The sequence below is a fragment of the Lutjanus erythropterus genome, chromosome 9 (genome assembly GCF_056507025.1).
Source record: "Lutjanus erythropterus isolate fLutEry1 chromosome 9, fLutEry1.hap2, whole genome shotgun sequence".
NCBI lineage: Eukaryota > Metazoa > Chordata > Actinopteri > Lutjaniformes > Lutjanidae > Lutjanus > Lutjanus erythropterus.
This window is the reverse complement of record NC_139325.1, coordinates 14779528-14801741: the sequence shown is the minus strand read 5'-3', so window position 1 is coordinate 14801741 and position 22214 is coordinate 14779528. Positions and strand designations below refer to the sequence as shown.

Here is a 22214-nt window from a genome sequence, read left to right as displayed (position 1 = left end):
TCTTTGCACTCTATTCAATTGAATATAGGTCAAAAAGTCTTTGCAAATCATTGCATTTTGTTTTGATTTGTGTTTTACACAATGTCCCAACTTTTTTTGGAATTGGGGTTTGTAATAAAATAAAAACCTTGATTAATAAAAGAGAATTGCAACATGGAAGTTCATTATTTTATGTTTTATATATAAATTAAGGATTTATACATTGCTGATAAAGAAAAAATACAAAACATTTTTTGATCTTACATGACATTTACATGTGAAATTTTACACAACATATTCAATAACTTACAAATGCTTTATTTGCATAAAAAATATATCTCTTTACAAAAGTTTTGTAATATGTACATATTCATATACACAGATTTTCGAATGGGATAACAATTGTGTGGTACATTTAAAAGCATTCTACTCTAGTCCGATGTGAGACTGACTTGCCGTATACTGTTTTTACCAGATGCATTCTTTTCTCATCCATAAGAAATATGAACTCGCAAAATATATTACATATCGATAACACAAGACATCTTGCCAAAGAATGCCATCAAGTATCAAAACTGTATAAATGTACAAAATGTAACAGCAATGACAGGAATCAACATAGTGGTACAAAGTACTATAGCAGCAGTAGTGCTATACTGGATCACTTTTCGCCAACATGCACAGGTATGAAACTATGAGCTGCTTTTCAAACACCTCTTCTTAAGACAAACCATCAGAGCTGACATCACTCAGCTAAATCATTGCTAACTGTGCAGATAAATTACACTGATGTACAGTTTTACTAATGCAATAAGTGTTATGTCTTTCTTAAAAACATATGCCCATACAGTATTCAAGGCACTGCAATGATGTAGAAATGTGATGACCGTGTCAAATTCATTTTTCATTTTTAAAACATGGATAGATGATGGTACAATACTAATGGTGGCTCATGTTAAAGTGTGCAAATTTTTTTTCATGTATACTGTACATTTGTTGGCAGAAGCTGATGGTTCAGTAAGACAATAAAATATCCATTTATATCAGTGGGTGTCAATAAAATAAGTCAAGGGCGCGTATTTATCAAGGGTCTCAGAGTAGGAGTATGGATCAGGTTACATACTGACTAAGGCACGGTTTCCCAAAAGAATAACAGAACCACAAACGCTGCTCAGTTCATGAAAACTAGAGATGGCGTGGAAGTTGCACTTGCTCTGTCTTGGAATTACTCCAAAGTAAAGCAGATGCATGTTAAAACTTGTATCAACATAAAACAAGACGACAAGCTTCTTCCAATCTCAGACTGCCCACTAACATATTTTTGCACTTTGATTTACTGACATCCAGGCTTAAATAAACTTCTGGGAAACCTGGCCAGCTGTAGATGCTCTGCACTGTAGGTCTTCTCAACTTTATTGTTCAATAAAACCTGAAATAATTCAGCAAGGAACTCCTACTTTGAGATTTTTGATATATACAGGCTCACGGCTGGGGTTAATTCACTTCAATTTTGGTTTATTTGGGACACAAAAATACTCCAAGCTGGAAAATCGTAGTAAAAACAAAAACAACCTAAAAAATAAATCGTCCGGAACAGTTTCAATAACTTAAGAACAGGTTAAATAGACGGATCATTTAAGGACAGACCAACATAATACACTGAAAGGTTCAGTGTACCTTTACTAGACTTAAACGCTCATACTTAAAGAACATTTCTGTCATAAACAAATTCATTGCACAAACTTGATAATAAACCCAAATGTTGACCATATCTCTTGTGCAGAAAATGTACTCTATTGTTGTCAGAGAACCTGCACTGTAACAATAAAAGCCCTAGCATTCCCAATGGCACTCGAAAAAATTGTACTGCACTTCAGTTATTAAATCCCTGGTCATATATTCCGTCAGTAGGAGGTACCATCCAATTAAGAGGTATAATTGACCGTATAACTTTGAACAGACAACAGCACCGAAACTACTCAAAGAGAGGCAGTTTCTTCTCTCGTTCCTCATCTCCTCTCACACACCCCACTGCTTGGAAAATAAGACTCTAAAGATTACATTGATCAACTCACAGCTGAGAGGCTCCTCACCTCTATAAGAGAAAATAACTCATCAGGATGAACACGAGACTAAGACAAAAACCACCAAAGAAAAAAAGGGGTCTAGATCCGGGCTTTTTTGTTGAAAAGAAAATTGTTAAATTTTTCATTTGGCATTGTGAAGTAACCCCTCTTTATTTATACTACAGAGCATATAATACTCTATTTTATCTATACGCCAGAGGCTCTTTTATTCATAAAGCCAACACTCACAGAGTGTAAAGAACTCTTCGCTTCACCGAACTACGGGAAGATCAGGAAAGGTGTGGAACCCTCCCTTCCTCTCTCCTTAATCATTGACATGATTGACTGTGACTGCCATAAGTGCCGCTGAAAGTGTGCTTTATGTTTCTGAGCAATTCTGTGTCTTTATCGTATGTCATCAGAAACTGGGAAAATATAAATGTCTATACTGTATATATTCATGTTAAGCAAACAAGGAGAAGTCGTATTGTCTTTCTCTCCTTCTGTCTTTCTCTTACACTCAGTAGACATCAAACCATGGTGCAGATGGTGTTGAGATTGGGGTCAAAGCGGACGACTTTCCCCTCAGCGGCTTTCGTGTTTGTGTTGTACATGGGATTCTCAAAAGTGGCCTGTCCGTTGTTGTTCTCGTGGACAGAACATCCTGTGTACTGCGCTTTATCTGTTTTCCTGGGGGAAAAAAAAAAAATGAGGTTGCATATTAGTTGAGAGACAGTATCCCAATTATCTCCTCTCCTTCCAATCCAATAAACATGTTTCCATTATCTTGGTGTGGACAGCTGCAGTAGGTAAATGAGGCTGAATGGTAATTATTGTTGAAAAGATCAGTCAGAGGAGCCCTATGCCAGTTCATTGGTAACTAACATAATGAGTGCAAAATTTGCATGTCACAGGCTCTCCATGTACTGCTCTGAGAGGTACTCTGTTTAAATTAAGACAAAATTCACCCATCTACACAGAATGTATTTGCATACAGTGACTATGCAAGAGAACATACATTACCTTACATATTGCATTAAAATAATTCTCATTAAATATGACATATCCTGCTGTGTAGCATGGTTTGGATGTCAACATGTTGACCAGTATTGCATCATGCTTTGAAGCCTCTCACAAGTAAGCTACTGTATCCAGTGAGGAACCTCAGCTGCAGTAAAGCAGGCTGTGGAAGTGGGCCACAGTGTACTATCAACCTCATCTTGATGTGCATTTCCTCTGGCTGCAACTGTACAAACATCTAGATGAATATGGGTTTTTCCAAAAGTTTTTCAAAATCAGATGCGTTGTAGCTAACTTTAAAACTCGGCATGGGGGACATGCTCATGGAATTGTACTACTTTCTTTTTCAAGTGGGAACAAACCAGTGGGAACTGTGGACGACGACAAGGATACACTACATACCGCTGTTTGTAGAGATAAAAACCGAGGCCTGCAAAGATGAGGGCAAAGAAAGGCACAAGGATAGCGACAGCAACAGAACTGCTGTTGGTAGAGCCGTTGGTTTCCGGGTCAGTGAGTGTAACATTCTCCCTCACACTCAAACCTGGAAGAAAAATGTTGTTTTTAGCAAAAGGATATGCAAAATAGTCAGTGAATGCAGAACATTCAAAAGATTCAGATTTACAAAATGGCACAAACAAACACTGGTGAAACAAAATAGAATAATGGAAAGATACATATCATTTGCTGGTGACGATGATGACGATGATGATGGTGATGATAATGAAGAGGAAGACGATCACAATGATGACAAGTCGGAGACGCAGCAGCGGTTGATAAAGACGACAACGGTAATGATCATTCTGATAATGATCACCGTGACTGTGATAATCTCGTTGAAGACAATCATGAGATGATGACAACAGGAATGTTGAGCACAAAGAAATAAAGGACGATGATGTGGAGGGGAATAATCCACTTTGTGCTATACGACTGCAGCAATACTGTAGGTGGGTGACAGGGAGGATTAGGGGCAACACACTATATATGTATGTTGTCAGTACAGAGCAAGTACTTCATAGCTTTACAGTTTGGAATGGGGTTGTTATAACAGGATTATGGATTGACTGCTGCTATTTAACCCAGACATATGAGAAAATACTGTTTCCACAGTAATAGTAGGCGTTAATAGAAAGAATGACATTTTCTGTGTTCTCATAAAATGGCCCATGCCTGTTCTATTTACACTGAGGAATATGCATATGGCAAACATGCTTTCACATCTGTCTTAATAAAAATCTGATGTTTCCACATGAGACCGAAATGAAAGATGCCCTGCAGACACATTTTAAGACATCTAAAAATTCTAGGCTTTCTGCAAAAATTCAATTACCTTGTAATAAAATCTAAAAATTTCATCTATTTGTCTCCCTCATTGAAAAATTCAGAATGAGCCTCCGCTTTCAGTAAGTGTGCTGAAGGTTTCAAGTTTCCACATCACACTTGTGTACGTGGACCAAAACACCACACTGGAATACGATTGGCAAACTAGTTGTGGGCTGGGCAATATAGCATATTATATCAATATCAGTCCTGCCTTTAAAGGCTGCATGACAGTAAAAATGTAATTTTCTGAACATACCAGACTGTTCTAGCTGCTCTATTATTTGCCTTTACCCACTTCAACCCTATTCTCAGTAGACTGGTACAACCTGGGAACCTGAAGTTATTTGTAAAAATACTGGAGGTTGTCTATGATCTCAATTCTGTACGAAGCTGCCATGTCTGTAATTTGTAAAGTAAAAATGCCATTGCAAATTAGCGACCATATTTTTCCAAACACAGAGATCATGTAATGATATTAATCCCATGAGGATCGGCACTTCATTGATTAAGAGCTGTAATTTTTTCATCTGTTGTCAGACAGCTGAACAAGTATAAAATTTGATCGCTGCTCATAATATGTTGAACAGCAGCCAACATCTGTGCTGCGAGATTAACGACTGATGATGACGTATAAGGTTGAGAGCAACAAACGGTGGTAATATTCAAGTAAAGCCACAAAGCATTGGAAGAATATTACTGATGTGGCAGCCAAAGAACAAAAGCTCTGATCCTGAAAGGTTGATGTTACACAGAGGCTTGCCATCATATCTGGACAATGGTGTGTGTAAATCCAAGTAAAATATTAATTTTGCTTATCCTGTGTGAATGTGAATACTGAATGAAACTAAATCACAAGAGGTCCCCTGGTAAAACTAGTCCTGTGCAAATAAGGTTTTACCTCATTCCTACAATATTGTTGTAATGTCAATACATATTGTTACAGATATTTGGTCGAAAATATTGTGATATTTGATTTTGTCCATACCCCAGTCCTGGTTATGATGTCACAAATTGTGCCAGGAACCTTCCTCTCTCAGCACATGAATATGAAAGCAGCCTTCAAGTATCAAACTTCACACACATGCATCATTCACTCACAAAACAGCAGAACACATACTCAAGTGGAGTCGGGGTTGAAATATCACCTCTTCCTGTATTTTTCTTAAAATAAAAGATGAGGAGCAATGACAAAAGGCAATGGGATTTACTGCGTTTGAAAAGGCACATACCAAGTCTCTGTAGTCCAAACTGTCCGTAGTCTTTACCCTGTATGAAGCCTTGGAACACATAGCTGCCGCCTTCAGGCTCAGCTGAAACCTAGTAGAAAAAAAAACACAAACAGCTCGAGGAACTGTATGCTTCATTTCAATTGCATGAATAAAATCTGATTTTTCTTGGCACCTAAGAGTCTGTCGCATCTATTCCACACTGCTTCAAAAACTACATATACTGTATTTAGTATGACAAACAACACATTCTGTCATGCTACATTCAAAAATAACACCTTTGTTTTTTTTGAAACCCCACTCCAGAAGTCGTGCAGTATGCTATCAATAGCTCAGCTGTGTGCAGTCACCTGTCACACGTTGTTATTAAGTGGATTTTGAAGTTTATTTTAGAAGAAGAACTTCAATTCCACCAACAGAAACTGTTCTGCAGTCACTCCAGGTCCCTTAGATGTCAGATGTGTATCTGAGCTTATTCAGCAAATTGTCAATGCGGGAACCGTGAAATGGCTCATACAGAATGTCTGGTGCAACTGATGTACAGCCAATGTAAATATATGTAAACAAAAACAGACAATATGCCAGGAAATTACTATTCTGCTTGTATTTTTTTCTTTGTTGGCACAGTATGTAGGATGAAAAAAGACTAATAATGAGGAAACATTGGCTCGATTCAGTTCGAGGAAGGCTTATTTTTGGCTCCTAAGGAGTTACAGCCCCACTGCCTTTAATATTCTACTTGTGTGTCAAAATGAAGAAAAAATAAATAATATGAAATAAAGGACTGTCACAGCTCTTGGTTATTTTCAAAAGATCACTGGCCAGCTGCGTCAAATTCTTGTGTATACTCACAAATCCGTCCATTGCCCAGGTCTCATCAGTAATCCTGCTCAAGGAGCTGTGGGCCAGTGCTCTCATCTGGTACAGCAAGAGCATTAAGCGTGCCTCCTGGCGCTTGTACACTCCTACAAGGTAAAGGACGAGAGGCAATACGAGAAATGACGTGAATAAAGAGATGTGGCAGCACCAGTGCGGGGGAATGATAAAAGGAGGAAAAGAAGCCGTGAGAAAACAAAGAAAAGCAGAAGAGAAGCGGTTAGAAAAGATGAGAATAGATGAGAAAACCACTGAGGGAGGAGGGGAGGAGACGAGTGACTCTTGAGTGGGCAGTTAGTCAGTCAGTGCAGACTAATACATCCGTCTTTAGAGCCAATAGTTAATTTCCACTCTCATGCATGAGATCGTTTGGTGATTGACTGATTGACATGAGGCACCCTCAAAATAAATGGAAGTGACACAGAGGTAGTGAGAGGAGGAGAGGGGAGGCAGCGGGGAGGAAGTAGAAGACAGATGATTTATAGATGACTCACCAGAGAGCAGAAACTCCATGCTACTGTCGGTTAAAGTTACATTGACTTTTCCTGTTGTGGCATTAAAGCTTGTGACTGTCAAAGTCATTGGCTGTTTCTGGCCTTTGTAATCGTAGGAACCCTTCCAGACAAAATCAGGGGCGAAGACGTTGTCAGGAACTTCAGGAAAGAAAAAGAAAACTCATTAAATAATGCTATTAAAATAATAGTACTGAAGAACTTTAAAAAAAAAAAAAAGCATTAAAATGTGAAAGTTATCTTTCCTATTAACCAGCAGTGTCTAACATGTCTTTCTTAAGAAACATCAAATCAATATTATGGTTTTAATGCAAGCTGACTACTTGCTCCCACGCTGCAAAATGGTAATTAGATGTGCAGAGGAATCAACATATCAAACAGCTGATAACAGTCTTTTCATTCGATTTGAATAATATCATATTCCTTATATTCTTTGACAATCTCAATTAATGATAATTAAATACAATCTGGAAGAGATAACTCTGGGCCCACTCTGCGAACTCGGCACAACTTTTCTAATAGTTTTACAGTGATAACAACTTTTTGTAGCACTTTTACAGCACAGTCATTATCTGCTGGTAATTATTTACAAGGAAATTGTGAAATAATTATGCTTGCTAAAAGGTGACTGCATGTATTTAGTGCCGCTGAGCACATCTGTCCTGCTGGTCTTCAAACTTGGTGAAACCGTGGGAATATCTTTGACTTGTATATTTGTGTTTACTGTCCTATAAGCATGCTAACATACTTACAATGTTAATGCTAACATGTTGACGTTTAGCATGTTAACTATCTTGGTTTACTGTGTTAGCATGCTAAACTGAGCCAAGTAGCACTAAACTTACAGTTGCCACCATCTCATACAAGATGGCTCAGAGATCATGTTTTATTTAAAGCTTGAAAATGTGTGGAAAAAAAAGCTTGAAAATTTAAATGGGGAATACAAATAAATCTAAGAGTCTGAAGGTCCATTCTTACCTACTATGACAACTCAACCTAAATAACAGACTGGGAGAGTTCATAACCTCTCTTCATAACAGCACTGCAGCAGTCTAAATAAAAGTTATTTTACGAGGATAAATGTATTTAAATACTTGCATTTATTTTTCTCATTTTCTCATCCATCTAAGTGATGCTGTATGTCTGTTATGTATTTATGCTTCATGCCACTGTCTTGGTCATCTTGAGAGAAAGCTGGTGGAGTCTGGGATAAATTGGGGAGCAGGGGAGAAATGGAGATTGAACTGGAATTAATTCAAAGTTGATTTTTGTGATTAATAAACTCAAAGATTTCAGGAAACAGACGTTTTAATAAATAGGCACTATATCAAATACTAAACTCATATTTAATGATTATTTATTGCATTTCAATGTTCACACTCAAGACAGATTAAGGGCCTTTTGATTATTTAGCCTACACCATAAATAGATATCTCTGCCACTTACATGCATATATAATCTGAAAATAATTACCTTGTTGCACCAATATTTTCTGCTCATTATAGATCAATTGCTTTGTACGTATTAAGTAGATGTTGCACTTATGCACTTACAAGCCATTAATATTTCCCACTACTAATTACATTTAATTATATTTTTGTGCCAATTATTCACTCTTAATTAGTTAGAAACTACATGTAAACGAGTTTCTGGAAACAGGGGGTCAGCAGCATGTTACAGCCATAATACGAACAATGCTCACCAGCTACTATGCTAATAATTTCCCTTATATGCTAATTATTTTCCTCTACTGTAAGAAATGCTGAGTTTGAGCTAGAGAACTAAGACTGAGGATCTATGAATACAATGAAACTTTTGATTTTGATGACACAGATTTTTCCGCTATGTAAGACAAAACCTAAACAGCCACAGAGCTGCAGTTCCAACACTGAGTAGAGTAATGACATACAGAGTTTGCACTATCATACACACTTTCATATAGCTAATGCTAATACCATTAAAATATAGTATAGTTTATATGTAAGCCTGCTGACTTCTGTGGCTACTTGTTGAACAGCCTGTGCAATTCATTACTCACCATTTATTTTCGGGCTTGGCGTCCCTGGTACGGTTTTGACAGTTTTCTCATGTGATTTGGAACCGGCTGCAGAAGAACATAAATATGCATGTCACAAAGATGTAGCGATTCACAGCACAGCTTATCAGCTGCAGAACGTCGGAAAAGTAAACACTGCTAAACTGTAACATGCTGCCTGCATTAAACTTTTTCTCATTTTGGTGAGCTCTCTGGAGCCTCAGTTTGAACAAACATTTACAAATCAACACACACTAAAAAAAAAAAAAATCTTACTAGTCATATTGCAATTAGTTGATAGTATATTGACACAGTTGGTTTACAGAAAACATCACATAAACCACAATGTCTCATTATATTTGATTGGTGTTTTTTTTTTACTTAACCATCAGTGAACCCCGCTTACCCTCCTCTCTGACACTTTAACTTTTACTCCATCGCCTACCATTTTCTCCATCATCTGCCCTCACAGACCTCCGCTGACCACGTACCTCTGCAGACAGGCACCTTGCCAGTCCAGCTGCTGTCAGAGCGGCACACACGGTGCTCTGAACCCCCCGAAAGGAAATAACCTGGCTGACAGGTGTACACCAGGGTGTAACCGTAGGAGGGCAGGTCCAGGCCCACAACGTCAGCGTTGGCCGGGTTCCGCGGCTGCTTGCAGGAGTGAGCTGGAGAGCAAGCAGAGGGCAGACGCGTTAGTTTACACAGACAGCTATGCTCACACGCTCATACAAATGGAGTCAGATACACACCTTCAGGTGCACACACAGACTAAATGTAGATACACACCCACACACAGAGACGTACAGATAGACAGGAAGATAATTAAGGACTCACTGGGGGAAGAGAAAGGGAGAGCGAGAGGAAGGTCAGAAAAAAAGAGGGAAAAAAAGGAAGCACATACATTTTGTATTGGATTTTGTAATTTAACTGAGCACAGGGAGCTATTAGGGAACATATTGATAGTTTAATATGTCTAGTTTCTTTCTGATATGAATATGGACATGTGGCTTGGGAAATACACTGCTTAATTTTAGACTTATTAGCCTGCAAAATGAGGCAAGCCTAAATTAAGTCAAAACAACAACTGCATGAATTGTTTATCATTTACCCAAAGCACCAGATTACAATTAGCAAAAAAATGGAGAAAAAACATTTTGAGTTGTTTTTGTATTTCTTGAATTAATAAAAAACATTTTCAAGGGTGAGGATAGGACCAAACCAGACTAAGTTCACCGGTGTCCTTGCAAAACAGCGCTGAACCGAATGTTACTGTAGGTCTTTGCTAGGGTGTTTTCCATCATCAGGATGTGCAGAAAGGGTGCAAGGCCACTCATGGACGCTGGAAGGAGGCAGAATGCTGCCTGAAATAATTGGCCAATAGGAGGCTTTTAAGTGCAACCCACATTCAGGAAGTCAGACAAGTGTGACCTGCAAATAAAATATATGTATCTGTCTTGTTGGAGCTAGAAATATGCAGTGATTCAGTTTTGACTTTTGGGCTTTGACTTACTTGGCTTCTTAAATTATTCTGTCTCAAAAACAAAAAACAAAACAGGAAGCTAGTGACATGCTGATTCAGTATAGCGTCGAAAGGCTTTGGCTGAATCAGACACTTGGGACAAAAACTATTATTGCTGTATTGCCAAAACACCAGCCTCTTATAGATGATATTAAATGTTTTCATTCTCTTATGAGTGGGTTGAGTATACTTAGTTAATTTTTCACATCAACAAACTCTCTGCAAAACAAAAATTTATGCAAATCACCCCGTGCCACCGAAACACTGAGGGGTTGAACATTCAGGCTCCGAGGCATCAACAATAATGTGAAAATAGCAAAATAATATTGCAGCTTGTGAGTGAAAGAATATGTTGCCAGCTGTCAAATAGGAGACAGCTGCAACTGCGTCACAGTACCAAATTGGTCCTTCATGGCGACTTAATGACATTAGTGGCAATAGGGTGTGGGAAGGGATGCCAGGATGAAACCCAGTTTCTGTGCTTTATAAAAGATGAGTAGACTTTGGGGAATTCCTCTTGTTGGATATTACTTTTGCAGGTGTTTGATCCTATGTAATATTATAATGTAATATTATATGCGTGAGTCTGTAGACATACATTTGTCAGGGTTCTACAAATTAAAACAGGTACTGAAATTCAGCAGGATACTTACTTTAATCATCTTATACTTTAAAGATTTAGTATACATTACAATAGACTGATGAAGAAAGCAGAAGGACAACTGTATAAGTCACCTGGGTGTGCCACAGAACTTTTGCAATAAATGGATAAATCTGCCCTGAGGAAATCTAACGCGGTATCTATTTACAGTGCAAGAAAGAAGAAAAACTGCCTCATGCTGTAAGTTGTAGATATAAAGTCTGGAGACCTAAATAAATGAATAGGTGAATAATTAAATAAACTCCCTTCTCGCTTCCTGAGCACAAGACTATGTAACCCATTTAAAATGACAGACTGTCAGCGCATGTCCAGAGTGGTTGTAGAGTTTGTAGACCATGAATACTGAAGACACTTACAAGGCCAATGAATTGTTGTATCAAAGACTTGTCATATTCCTCATCAAGTTCTGTTGACAGTGCCATGTTTATTTACACTTCAAACAGCACAGCGGGGCTTTACTCCTGAGATTACACCAGGCCTCAAAAGACACTTTCACTTTTTCTGTCACACAACAGCATGTAATGTTCTTAGTTCAAAGTTGGTATCTCTGATAAAGACAGGGTGCATTAGTTAGGGACACAGACAGACAGAGACAGATAGAGGCAGGCGCGCAGAGACAGCCCCACTGATAGATTTCTGTTCTAGCCAAGGAGGTTGGCCAGCTACAGACAGCAACAGCAGGTCACGGTCAAGAAGATAAAGTTAACTTTTGAATTGTTATAATGTTTTTCCTATAGCTTTTTAAAATTCTGCCTTGCTGTACAATGAGCAGCTGCACAGAGGTTGCAGGGTTTGACAGTCAAGCAACATTTCTTGGCAGTGTCTGCAGTAAATTTTGAATATAATATTCCTAAATATGTTTTAATTAGTATATAATCACCCGAAATTAAGAATTGAATGAGCCATTTATATCTACAGAGTAATGTTGTCATGACACTGGAATTTCTAACATCGATACAACACCTTGAAAAATATAAACATTCAATACCATTTTTGATAACACAGGAAAAAACGAGGCCATAAAATTTTAAATTTATATTAACGATTAAAGATAACACAGCTACAACAGGACAATGAATATTCAGCCAGAGGCAGGGCTGTGTGAGTGTGGCAGCAGAATGTGTGTCAAATTGCTGTCAGAGAGAAAAAGTGAGAAAGTGCAGCTGGAGCCAGAGTATCATTACTGTGGAAATAAATACTCACTATCAATATTTAATGATATATTGATATTTCTGACAACACTACTGCACAGGTTGTGAGACCTGTTCCATGAGGGATGCTGTGTTGCACCAGCATGTTTCTATGTTGCCAAGATTGGAAAAACCAAACACTGCTTCTCGGTAGGGCCTTTCATGTTTTCTCCCTAAGTTCCACGGTCATAGTAGGTTCCTCTTACACTCTTGGAAGGGGAGATGAGGTGCAGGTAGATGCTACTAGGGTTGTGCAATCTGAACAAAAGCAATTATCAGGATGTTTTAGACCAATGCAGTACTGTACGGCTAACTATTCACAACATTACACTATATTAACATAGATTTTGATAAATAATCATCAGTAATGTGGATATAATGACTCAGTGAGTAAAGGCAAATGATACAACAGCTAAAATAGTCTGTTAGGTTCAGAAAATTCTATCACTTGAGTGTAATGGAAACCAGGAAGAGACACATATGTCATATCAAGATATGATAATATCCAAAATTATAAAAAGTATATCTAGTGCCATATCAAGATCTCAATATAATATTGATAAACTGCCCAGCACTAGATGTCAGTAATTCCTAACACACAGGTCCTTTTCAAGTTGCCTGAGACTGTTTGAGTATTACTGTAACATATATATTTTTGATTACTTGCCCTGTGTGTTGAATGTCTTTTAGGGGCTGATGTCACTGAGAAGTGCGTTGTACAATATGGTATTTTATTTTATTCTCCACAGCCATCTGGTGACCCCCAGAAATGATCTTGCAACCCCAGGCTGAGAACCACTGCTCTAAATTACACTTGCTGACCTTGTTATAATTCTTAAAAACTCACTGGTATGCTTTGGAAGTCAACACTGTTAACTGTGAAGTTTCAAAACTTCAAAGTGAGCTGGAGAGAAATTTGGGGATTTGGGGTGTGAACCTATAAGCAAAAATTTTAATCTGATACAAAGATAACGTGATTAAGATCCTGTGATATTAAATGCTTGTGTCCATTGCAGCTATTACATCTATTGTGCTGATAATCCCTCCAAGGTTTTTGCTTTCGCCAGCACTACAAGATTGGTTGGCTTCACTTTTAAATCCATTTAAGTGGCTTCACAGTAACAGAGGACTGTTTAATCATAGAGAAAGGTATTTTAGAGGATTTATGACTGTTTTGACCGAAGGTCAACACAGAATGTTGGATCCATACAAAAGTGTTCATACTCAAATACATATACATAACCACAGTTTGTATTATGGGCCAGGCAGTCCTCTGAGCCTCTATGACCACCTTCGGGGCTATACCAATGAAAAATGAATAAAAAATGTTTATACATCAGTGGACTGAAAATAAATTCACAGTTTTGCTTTAAAGCAGAAATGCACAGTAACCCTGTGATCTTTTTGGATCCCCAAGGATGTAATAATTATACTCTCAAATTCAATGTTTCACTAAAATAGTAATAGTTATATAAATGTGCTATTCAGTGACATTATTACAGTGCAACTTTAGAGATTTAACAGTTATGCTGCTAATTGCATGGTTTTATGAGCAGAGCTGTAAAAATGGTTGGTTTCTTCAGTGCACAAATAACGATACATTAATACACCAGACCACAAAATTTAAGTAACAAGTCTTTTACTGACAAGATTCTGAGAGTAGTCGGCACTTAAGCAGAACGTGTACTGGATGTTTCTACCACTTGCCAGTTAATAAACTAATGTTTTGCAAAGATACAGGGCAAGCTAAATTAATTTCAAGGATATTTGCATTAAGAAAAATAAACTTGACACTTTGCAACTTATCCATTATCAACACCAATATATTTAACTGAACAAGTGTCTATGTAACATTAGGGTAAAAGTTTCATCACACACAAATTTGAGAATTTATTCATGTAAAACTAAGGTCCGGCAATCTGCAATCTGACCGTCAGAGATACATTTCTCAATTTTAATTTTCAGCAGTAACAATGACAGGACGAGGGCAGAGGAAAATCAATATGCTTTTCAAGCCACCACAGGCGATGGACCAGAGCCAGAGAGCAGCTCGTGAAACGCTGCAACCTCAGCAGAGACAGACAAAGCTGGCTAAGAAACTGCACCTGCGGAACAGAGCGAGTCAGGAAAGTTAAAAGCCTCAAAACACGATGCCTCTGAATGAAACCCGGATTGTTTGTCAGACTGCCATTTCAGTGGGTGTTTTACAACATCATGGTTACACAAAAAGGTATGAAAAATGTTATTTTATGTGAAAATGAATGTGGCAGTTGGGATGTTTTATACACAAATCCAAAAATGTTGAGGAGAGTTGCCTTCCAGGGGCCATTCACTGGGGTTCAATGTACCAATTACTGTGTAAGAAGATATTTACAGGGACCACATGAAATCAAGTGTAAAGCATACACTGGAATTTCAAATTCCAGCCTGAGACACTGGTTGTAGTACACTTCATCATAATAATCTATAATGTTCTTACAGTGATACAAGATGGTTGGAATCTTTTTTTAAATTAAATATAAAATCTAGACATTTGCTTGATGTTTGAGGTAACTTTAGCTGGTTTTTTTTGGCAGTTCATGGGCAATGTAACATCTATTAACCCCAAGTCTACTATTCTAAATATCATATTTAAGAAAGTAGCAAGTTAAATATCAACCAGTGTCAATCATGAGTACAGAATGGATTTGCCAAGCAATTACCTCTTGACCTCAGCTTGTGTCTGTGCACTGGATAAAGAGCCTTATACTGAAGCATTTAAAACAAAACAAAACGAGAAGAAACGTACTTCCATAATAATGAGAGTTATATTATTATGCATTAGGTTTCCATAGAGGATAAAACTGTCAAAAATTTGAAAATGAATTAAGAAAATAAAATTTCAAAACATAGATGTCTTGTTTAGAGGTTTATCTTCCATTTGTGTTGAATTATCATGTATATTCATATTTTCCTTTTTCCATAGAAGCTCAAAGACCAAGCGTGGCTCTCACAGGGCCGTACCATCTAAACCTTTCAAAGATTTTGACAGCAGTGCATGCAGCTCTGGAGAGGAGGACACTGTGCGTGATTCACTTTGTATCTGTCATTTCTCTCTGGATAGAATATGTCAATTCTCTGCCTGTAACACAATTTGAAAGTAAAAGTGTCACGAGTTTGCTGCAGCTTTAACCTATAATTCTGTGACTTAAACCTACTCTGACTGTTCTTTTATTTTAAGGGACCTGTCACAGTGACAATAAGTGCAATTTAGAAGTGAGAGAATGTGCAACCTCCTGAATCATTCCTTAGTGTGCAGGGATGATGGGGTCAACGATTTGAAGACACAGATGGAGCAGGAAAGGCTGAGGAGCTCTCAGGTGACAGAAGTGTAGACAGGATGATTTTTGGATTATGATTACAGCTGACAGCTGCTAAAATGAAGGTTTTAGATGATTGGAATTGAATCACAATAAGATCATGAAAATGACAAACAATATGTTGATTATTTTGTTGTTGTGTTCTATACAATGTCATGCATCTGTAAAAAATTTAAATAAATCAAAAGAAAAAAAAAATATTGATTGTATATTTGCCCTGTACAATATAGCCTATTTACAGTACAGCATTACAAAAAGTATTTGAATAAAGGTGCTTATTAAAAAATGGCCTGGAGTCTACAGTGCAGCTCTCAGTATAACACAACAGAACTCAACAGCACCACAACCATATCCACCAAAATGACCATACAGATGAATCAACACCTCTCTAAAACAGCAAACAATTGAAGATGTTAACTGTCATGAAAGTAGGATTTTATGCGGTTATCTTTTATCAGACTGCATTAGTTTCAAATATGTGTACCCAATAAACTGACAACCGAGTATGCACAATAAAAAACAGCATGATGCACACCTTTAAGGATTCAAAATCCCTTTAAAATTTCTCTTCTCCTCCCACTAAAACACACACACATACACACGCGCGCGCACACACAAAGCCGTTCTGAGTGTAGATTCAGCAGAGAATGAAGGGTAAGTATTACATTTTTTTCTGCTTCCTCAGCACAAATGTCTCCAGGAAATTCAAGTGGGTGTTACGTCTTGGGGTAGTTATGAAATCAAGATTACAAAATATCATTTGAAACCCCTCATCATCACACAGCTCAAATGTTTACACTCTAAGTGCATAGTAAAATGCAGACTATAGTGAGACTTGAATTGGGAATATTTCCATGAAACATGCCGTAGCTCTAAGGGATTCCACTGAGATTACATTAGAACTTAGAAAAGCACTCGGCTTGGCAAAGTGGCTGGGATAAACTGGCATAGGCCAAGATGAGATGGCGTTGGTCGACAGTTCAGGTGGTTCAAACAGAATGACAGTAATCATGATCACCACCTCTCTTTCAGAATGACTGGGATGGAAGGTTGATTGAGGTGCAAGCAGCAATCTACTGGGGGGTCAAAAGTTATGGCCGGACTCTGCGAATGAGAGAAGTTGTACTGGAAGAAGACATCAACTGAGTAGGAGGGGGACTAAAGGAAAAGAAAGTGTGTGAGTAGGTAGCAATGCAGCTAAATGATGACAAGATGCCAGAAGGGAAGGTGAAAAACAAAGACAGGCAGAGTGATATATAGCAGGGGAGCATGATGAACAAGCACTCACGGATGCAGGTAGGCTGGATGCCTGTCCAGGTGAGATCTGGCAAGCAGAGCCGGGTGGTGGAGCCCTGCAGTAGGTGTCCCTGTTGGCACTGGAAGTCTACTCTGCTGCCCACCTGGCCACAAACAGACAGCACACAAAGTGGATAGAGTCAATACACTGATGCAAATGCCAATAGGCTCCCAGCATCAAATCTAAAGAGCCTGGAAAAAAATACTGCACACTAACGTTTTTTTTTCCCCTTTTTTAATGATTATCTGTAGTGTGTGGAGGCAGATGGAGCCTATTCCTAGAGGCGATGGCCCATGTTTGTGTTCTCAACTGATGCACAGACATTAGAAAGTGAGGGAGCTGATTCTCTGGTACAGATACAGAGCCAAACTGTTTTCTGTTATCTGTTATAAATGACTTCTTTTCAGCCACCATACCAGTTGACTGTTTAAGGACGTCGACACAGAACTTGCTCATTCGCTGATGTCAAGATATTGCCGAAGTTGTTCACTAATGCATAAAAATGCAAGACTTCAGCCATTACAAGCAGTGATCCAAATAATAAGCTGCTTCTGCTTTCATTTGGGACACATTTCATATCTGATACTCAGCTGAACGTCGTGAAGAAATTGTTTGCACTTAACTTGTAAGCGACACTCTAAAAGCAACAGGGAGGAAATAAAATGAAATACACTGGCTGAGAGCATCTCAAGGGACCTACTGAGCACACGCCAATGGTCATGATATAAATTTTTTTTTACTATGATGCATTTTAGCATTGCTCGTTTTCACGCTGCATACAGTGCACATTACAATGGATCTAGATGTGCACCATGTCTTTACACATTCACAGTGGTGAAAAAATCCAGTCGGGATGGATACAGTACATACACACATCGCTGCTTCATCCTTGCAACCATGTAACATCATCCAAAAGGAATAAATGATGATCTACCTGGAACATCTGTTGGAAACTGCTCATTTCAAAGAGGACTAAGTACAGGTAACACAGTAGAGCTGCACGCTTTGAGTGCCACTTTGATTTGGTGCTTCTTGTTCACGCTCATCTACCTCTGCCTCTCAGATACAAGAGCCAAGTGGCTTCAAATATTGATCATATGGAGATCAGTAGAGCTGAATTATGTAAGTGTGGTATATCACAGTATATAGTAGGGTATAATATTATATGCTGTTCTAGTTTTTATGTGACATTCCTGTTGAATAAACCTGTCACCAACCAGAAATGTAATTTTTATGGTATCTGAAAAGCATTATTTGCTCATGGGACCACTTTTTTGGTCATAGTATTGCTGTGACACTGTAAAAATCTGGTTGTAACCCTGTATTTGCATAGTGATTATTTTGGTTCCAAATATATGCATTTACCTTTATATGCCTTTGGATATATTATTGTCTGATAATACTACTGTCTGTCTACATTCAAATGAATAACAACTTTAATTAAAATGTATTTTCTGCTATAAATTCACCTAACATAACACCGCAAACAATAAAATGTATCCATTGCTCATTTTACCTTAAAGCCAGTTGTGTAATTCATGAAGCCGTGCTCAGGTGTCCCTGGATTTTCACAAGTGGTTCTTGTGGGCTCTGAAACAAGAAATCATTGTCATGATGAGCGGGGGAATTGCAGGAGAGCAAAAATTAGAATATGACAGAGGAGCAATCATTGACAATGACGAAGCAATTTCTCTCTGGTGTACCATGCACCAGAGGACAACTACTGAAGTGGTGTAGTATCATGAGCAAGAATTACTCTGCCATCTTTAGTTTCTTTGACGATTATTTCCTTGTTTTTTTAAAAGTCTCAGGGATATGGACTTCTGAGACGTTTAATGATTGGTGAGCCTAAATTTAAATGAAGACACATGCATTTGGTGAAGCATTTCTTCAGCACTTAATATTTCCAGCAACAATGAGCTGCAAATATAAAGGACTGCCCCTGAGATAACAATATAAATAATGTATTTCATTCTCGTGAGTTAGTTTTACATGAGTGCCAGATGGCAACGCACAGCTTCTACTTCACCTTCAAGTGTGTCTTGTTATTTATGTTCGCTGCTTCCAGAGAACCAACAGAAAATGATCAGTTTGAAGATTAGTTAAATGAAGTGCTCTGTGTTCTTTCATTTTTGACGGTATCGGGCAGAAATTTTGAATTAGATTTAATATAAATAACTGTTAGTTCACTCTACAAATTAAAACACTCATCTCTTGCATGTAGAAAAGTCAAATCATGAAAAACTGTTTCTAACTAGTTATAAAACAGTCTGAATGTAATGCTACGACCTTCATGACATATATATGGTTGAGGAGTTTTTCCCATTGACTGTGAGGAGCTTTGAGTGGCTATGATAAATCTATATATACACATCTATTATTATTATTATAAACAATATTACTAACATTATTAACAGTATCATTATCAGCAAGGACTGGCTACCTGCCACTGCCTGCCACTGGGTTGGATTCTCCTTGAAATCAGATAAAACGATTTATGGCATGCAGACCACAAGAGCCTGTGTTAGAATTTAAAGTGATAGTTCACTCAAAACTGAAATTTCACTCAGTATCCTCTCACCCCTGTGCTGATGTGAGGATGGGTGAAGATCTCCAGTTCACAAAACACTCCTGGAGCTTCAGTGGAAAACAACGTTGCAGGCAAATCCGGTACAATTGAAGTGAACGGTGACCAGTTTTAAAATGTTAAAACAGAACACAAAAAAAGCACAAAATGTCTCCATACTGCTTGTGTGGTGTAATCCAAGTGTCTGTAAGCTGCGACATTAAAATTTGACCCCAAAAGACGCCATTTACACCATGTTTTTAGCCTAAATGTCAACTGTAGCCTCTCAGACCTGATCCACATGCACACGCCTGAAGCGGGTACACAAGCTCTCGCCCAAGCGGCGCAACACAAGATATATACAAAATCTCGTGATACCTTCACATCTGTGTTTACATGCTACCTGGAAGTGACTCAGACAACAGAGAAAGATCTGCTCAGAAATAATGACTTGTTACACACAGAGCGTGTGCATGCGGATCAGGTCTGAGAGGCTACAGTTGACATTTAGTTGTCTTCTTTTTTTACATTTTAAACTGGTCACCATTCAGTTCAGTTGTACTGGATTTGGCTGCAACACTGTTTTCCACTGAAGCTCCGGGAGTGTTTTGTGAACTGGAATTCTTCACCCATCGTCACATCAGCACAGGGGTGAGTAGATATTGAGTGAAATTTTATTTTTGGGTGAACTATCACTTTAACTAGGCAACTTTCCAATGAGTAGTATATTAGCCTATTAACAAGAAGGAGGAAATTTGTCTTTAGATAATTTGATATTTTACTTTAAATTTTGTGTTTTTTACAGTGGAAACACTACCGCTTGTGGTCACAGGCACCACAAATTGACAGTTCCTTGTAGCAGCTTTAAATATCAATAATGTAATTGCATGGAAATTGTTGAATCAAAACACAGGCTTAATATTCAGTACCTATACATCGAGGCTGAGATCCACTCCAGGCGCCGTCCTCCTGGCATATGCGTGTCGTTGAACCCACCAGCACAAACAGGGCATTGCAGCTAAACGTAACCTCGGACTTGAAGATGAAACTGCGCCCTTCTCTCCGTCCTTTGGCAGGGGTGCCAGGGTCTCCGCAGAACTTGGCTGCAGAAGTAGAAATGTGGAATATTGCTGATGTGATAAGCCGAGTGCCAACAAATCCTAACACAGACGTTTCACATTTTCCATCTAGTATTCATGCAACAGTGTACCACAGCTCTCCGGTTCATGTCACCGTTGATGCCCTATTGCACTGACCCATTTTTACAATTCAAAAATTCATCTCTTTTAACCTCATTACTCATAAGGAACACTGCAGCTAGTCAACTGAACACAGCATTGAGTCAACTATTCAGCATGTAATTCAGACATAATAAGCTGTGTGGGCTGCTGCTGTGCCCATACAGGATCAGGGCATGATGAGGAGTGCTACAGTGGTTTCCAGTGCCGCTGCAAGCTTTGCTGTTCTCAATGGACTTTTCATTACAATCCATTTATTTGAGTACCTGACTAAAAAAGGCCTTTCTATATGATTTAGAAAGTCTTTATAGACGGAATTATTTGAATTACACTGATAGTGTGCTTGATACACTTTCTTTTGGCCATTTTTTTATTGCATGTGGGCAGATACATTGACATCCTTTTATAAGATTGAATTGTACTCTCTAAACATTTTTTGTTGGCGACAATCAACCTTGCTGGTGAGTGTTTACAGTAGGTATGTGAATATTCATCCTGGCAGCAAAGAGGGAGTGAGGGAGGTCATGGCACTCAATTTTTGATCAAAATAATTAGCAAGTGAAATATTAATTTTTCTGACAGGGCCTTGAGGTTAGCACAACTGGAGCCATCTGCTGCTGCTGTTAGTCTCCAAGCCACTTGTATGATATCGCCTTTTTAATGGGACTCCAGCCATAGCCTCTGCAGATGAACCTCATTGGATTATCACTGCTGCTCCTTCAGTTTATTGCTTATAGACATCTAATCAAATTGACTGGAATAATTTAGGCTGAGTGGGTTTGATGGGCAGACAAGTCAGCCATTTTACAGTCTGGTAATGTAGCTTTCTTTCCACCTTTACCGTATATATAAAGTACATTGTTTCTCTATAACCACACTGAATCAGTAAAAGTTACTTTCATTCACTGTAGGAGGTTCAGTAATACTCAGTGGGAGCGAGAGCAGAGGCGAGGACGAGAGTCACAGCATTCAGTCACGCAGCCAGAGCACTGTGGGATCAAGCCAATAATAAGGCAGGCTGCTTCTCCAGACCTGACATGTGCTGCTGTGTGGAGGTCTGGAGGCAGAGATAAGTTCTTGCTTGCTCTCTTTCTAGAAGTCAGGAACTAACAGGGGCTTCCCACAGCCAGTCCCTGACATAATAGATATCTAGTAAAAGAGCAGATTAGAATCCAGCCCATGCAGGAATGGCTGAATAAAGCCATTACTGCAAATACTGTTATCTCACAAACAAATCCTTGTATTCAGAGATGTATCTTACTCCTAGAAAATATGTTTGCCACTACAGTGGGTCCCATCTGAAAATGATGCATTGTGTATTTCAACCCCCCAGCACCC

General features: G+C 38.4%; 1 protein-coding gene across 1 annotated transcript in view; it reads right to left on the bottom strand.

Annotated features, from left to right (window-relative positions):
* Positions 1-281: 281 nt before the first annotated feature.
* LOC146321193 (CUB and sushi domain-containing protein 3-like) overlaps positions 282-22214 on the bottom strand; it is a 184720-nt gene continuing 162787 nt past the window's right edge. Inside the window, exons 57-66 of the mRNA XM_084726245.1 lie at positions 20568-20741; positions 18589-18662; positions 17064-17175; positions 9532-9711; positions 9044-9109; positions 6988-7146; positions 6470-6582; positions 5621-5708; positions 3468-3609; positions 282-2735 (exon numbers count right to left, since the gene is read on the bottom strand). Of these exons, the coding sequence (XP_084582371.1) occupies positions 2576-2735; positions 3468-3609; positions 5621-5708; positions 6470-6582; positions 6988-7146; positions 9044-9109; positions 9532-9711; positions 17064-17175; positions 18589-18662; positions 20568-20741 (1268 nt within the window). The 3' untranslated portion in view covers positions 282-2575. The remainder of the gene's footprint in view (positions 2736-3467; positions 3610-5620; positions 5709-6469; positions 6583-6987; positions 7147-9043; positions 9110-9531; positions 9712-17063; positions 17176-18588; positions 18663-20567; positions 20742-22214) is intronic.